This window comes from Protobothrops mucrosquamatus, unplaced genomic scaffold, assembly GCF_001527695.2.
Source record: "Protobothrops mucrosquamatus isolate PMUCROS unplaced genomic scaffold, P.Mucros_1.0 scaffold4271, whole genome shotgun sequence".
Classification (NCBI taxonomy): Eukaryota; Metazoa; Chordata; class Lepidosauria; order Squamata; family Viperidae; genus Protobothrops; species Protobothrops mucrosquamatus.
In genome coordinates, this window is record NW_015390189.1 from 31,675 (window position 1) to 34,581 (window position 2,907).

The 2,907-nt window shown below is 45.7% G+C and overlaps 1 protein-coding gene across 1 annotated transcript in view; it reads right to left on the bottom strand.

The window, feature by feature from the left end:
* Positions 1-2,907, bottom strand: part of MMP17 (matrix metallopeptidase 17) — a gene marked incomplete at its 5' end in the record, with an annotated part of 20,860 nt that overhangs the window by 8,939 nt on the left and 9,014 nt on the right. The window contains one exon of the mRNA XM_015828141.1: positions 1,385-1,561. Coding sequence (XP_015683627.1) covers positions 1,385-1,561 — 177 coding nt within the window. The remainder of the gene's footprint in view (positions 1-1,384; positions 1,562-2,907) is intronic.

The following is a 2,907-nucleotide window of genomic DNA, read 5'->3' on the forward strand; positions in this document are numbered from 1 at the left end:
CACAAACAAGCAAAGCTCCATCCGTGGGATGCAGGCAGCACACGAAACCACGTACTCTCCGGTCCGTGGAAAAACCTCTCTCCACGGAACCGGTCCCTGATGCCCAAAAGGTTGGAGACCTCTGCCCTAGGCCTTCCCATCTATTAATCTGGCTTCTGATGATTCCCCGTTCAATGTGAGTTCCCAATTCCAAATCATTCCAGATTGCTAACTCATGCCTCAATCCTATCATCTGAGAAGCCTGATATATCTCTGAATGAAGAAATTGAGCGCATCTACTTCTTTCTTCTACCCATCTGAGACACGAAGGGCCCAAACAAGGCCAACTCATTGTGAAAGTTGATTCTCACAAAGTCTACTTATTAGCATTTACCTCTACAGGACCTGATACTAAAATGGCCTCTTATTAAAACCAAGAAGAGTTGGATATGGCAATTCTCATGTAGAGTTGGTGGGAGAAAAAGGCACAAGAACAGAGAAGAGCAACAAAGATGATCAGGGGACTGGAGGCTAAAGCATATAAGGAATGGCTGCTGGAATTGGGTATGTCTAGTTTAACGAAGAGAAGGACGAGGGGGGACATGTTAGCAGGGTTCCAGTATCTCAGGGGCTGCCACAAAGAAGAGGGAGTCAAGCTCTTCTCCAAAGCACTTGAAGGCAGGACAAGAAGCAACAGATGGAGATTAACCAAAGAGAGAAGCAACCTAGAACTAAGGAGAAACTTCCTGACAGTGGGAACAATTAACCAGTGGAACAACCTGCCTCCAGAAGCGGTGAATGCTCCAACATTGGAAGTTTTTAAGAAAAGACTAGATAGCCATTTGTCTGAAATGGTATAAGGTTTCCTGCCTGAGCAGGGGGTTGGATTAGATGACCTCCAAGGTCCCTTCCAACTTTATTATCATTATAACTATAAATCTGGATTATCGTAAATACAGGTAGTCCTTGATTTATAACCACAACCCAGCTCAAACTTTCTGCTGCTAGGCGAGACAGTTAAGTTAATTTTGCCCTATTTTATGACCTTTCTCACCCTGGTTGTTAAGCGAATCACTGCAGTTCCTACGTCAGTTAACAGGGTTGTTTTAAGTGAATCCGGCTTCTCCCCCTTGACTTTGCTTGTCTGGAGGTCACAAAAGGAGGTCACGTGACTCCGGGCCACTGCGGCCGTCATTAATATGAGTCAGTTTAAACAAGGGTCTGAATGTTGATCACGTGACCCTGGGGATGCTGCAACGGTCCTAAGATCCTAAGCACTGTTGTAATTTTCATCGGTCACTAAACAAACGGTTGTAAGTCGGGGACTACCTGTAATGGCTTTTTAGGTTGTTTTTTAAAAAATAATAAAATATGAACTCTTAGCTGGGAGAATCCTGACACTCACCATAGAGCTGCCAAATCCGGACTTTATCTTCATAGGGCAAATCATATTTCAGGGGGTCTCCCACCGGCCCCTGGTAGTACGGCCTCATGATTGACTCCACAGCAGAGATGTGGGCTAAGCCGATAGCGTGGCCAAACTCGTGGACCGCCACAGCAAACAAATCCATCCCCTCCGTATCTGAAATGAAGAGGGAAGACCCACGCAGATTATTGCATAAGCGGGGAGCTTCTAACTTTTCCTTAGGTTCTCCTGCACGTGGAAAAATAAAAAAAATACCGGTTAATCCACCATAAGACCATTTTAGACAGGATGAAAATGTTGGTTTAAGGTATGCCTGGCTGTTGCTTACTATGGTTGACTGGTAGAAAGTCATCCTTCGCCATAGGTTGACTCAACTCTCCTGCTATTTTTGGTACAATGTCTTCTTAAGTTCAACCCCAATGATTGAGTCAACTCTTCTGCAACTCTGGTCTGGTTTTGTTGTCTAGATCAGAGGTCCCCAACCTTTTGGGCACCAGGGACCGGTTCCGTGGAGAGAGGTTTTTCCACGGACCGGAGGGTGTGTGTTTTTGTGTGTTGCCTGCATCCCATGGATGGGGCTTTGCTTGTTTGTGCGGACCGGTTGCTGACATGTCGTGGCCCGGTACTGGTCCACGGACCAGGGGTTGGGGACCCCTGTTCTAGGTGTGGATGGTGCAACATCTAGACCCCTTTTTTATCCTATGGTGTCTCCATGGTTGTATACCTTTAGCCTATCTTCCTTTGGACCTATTCTTACTCTATCATTCCCCCGTTCTTTGCATTGGTGCTTGTGAAGGCATGCAAAACCATCCTTTACAAATTTGGAACATACAGGAACATAGAATGATAGGGCTGGAAGGGACCTTGGAAGTCTTCTAGTCCAACTTCCTACTCAAGTAGGAAACCCCATACCATTCCAGACCATTTCCAGCTGCCAAAAAAGGCCAACACAGTGCTAGGCTGCATTAACAGAGGGATAGAATCAAGATCACGTGAAGTTTTAATACCACTTTACAATGCCTTGGTAAGGCCACATTTGGAATACTGCATCCAGTTTTGGTCACCATGATGTAAAAAAGATGTTGAGACTCTGGAAAGAGTACAGAGAAGAGCAACAAAGATGATTAGGGGACTGGAGGCTAAAACATATAAGGAACGGTTGCTGGAATTGGGTATGTCTAGTTTAATGAAGAGAAGGACCAGGGGGGACATGATAGCAGTCTTCCAATATCTGAAGGGCTGCCCCAAAGAAGAGGGAGTCTAGCTATTCTCCAAAGCCCCTGAAGGCAGGACAAGAAACAATGGATGGAAACTCATCAAGGAGAGAAGCAACCTGGAACTAAGGAGAAACTTCCTGACAGTGAGAACAATTAACCAGTGGAACAACCTGCCTCCAGAAGCTGTGAATGCTCCAACACTGGAAGTTTTTAAGAAGAGACTGGACAGCCATTTGTCCGAAATGGTATAGGGTTTCCTGCCTGAGCAGGGGGTTGGACTTGATG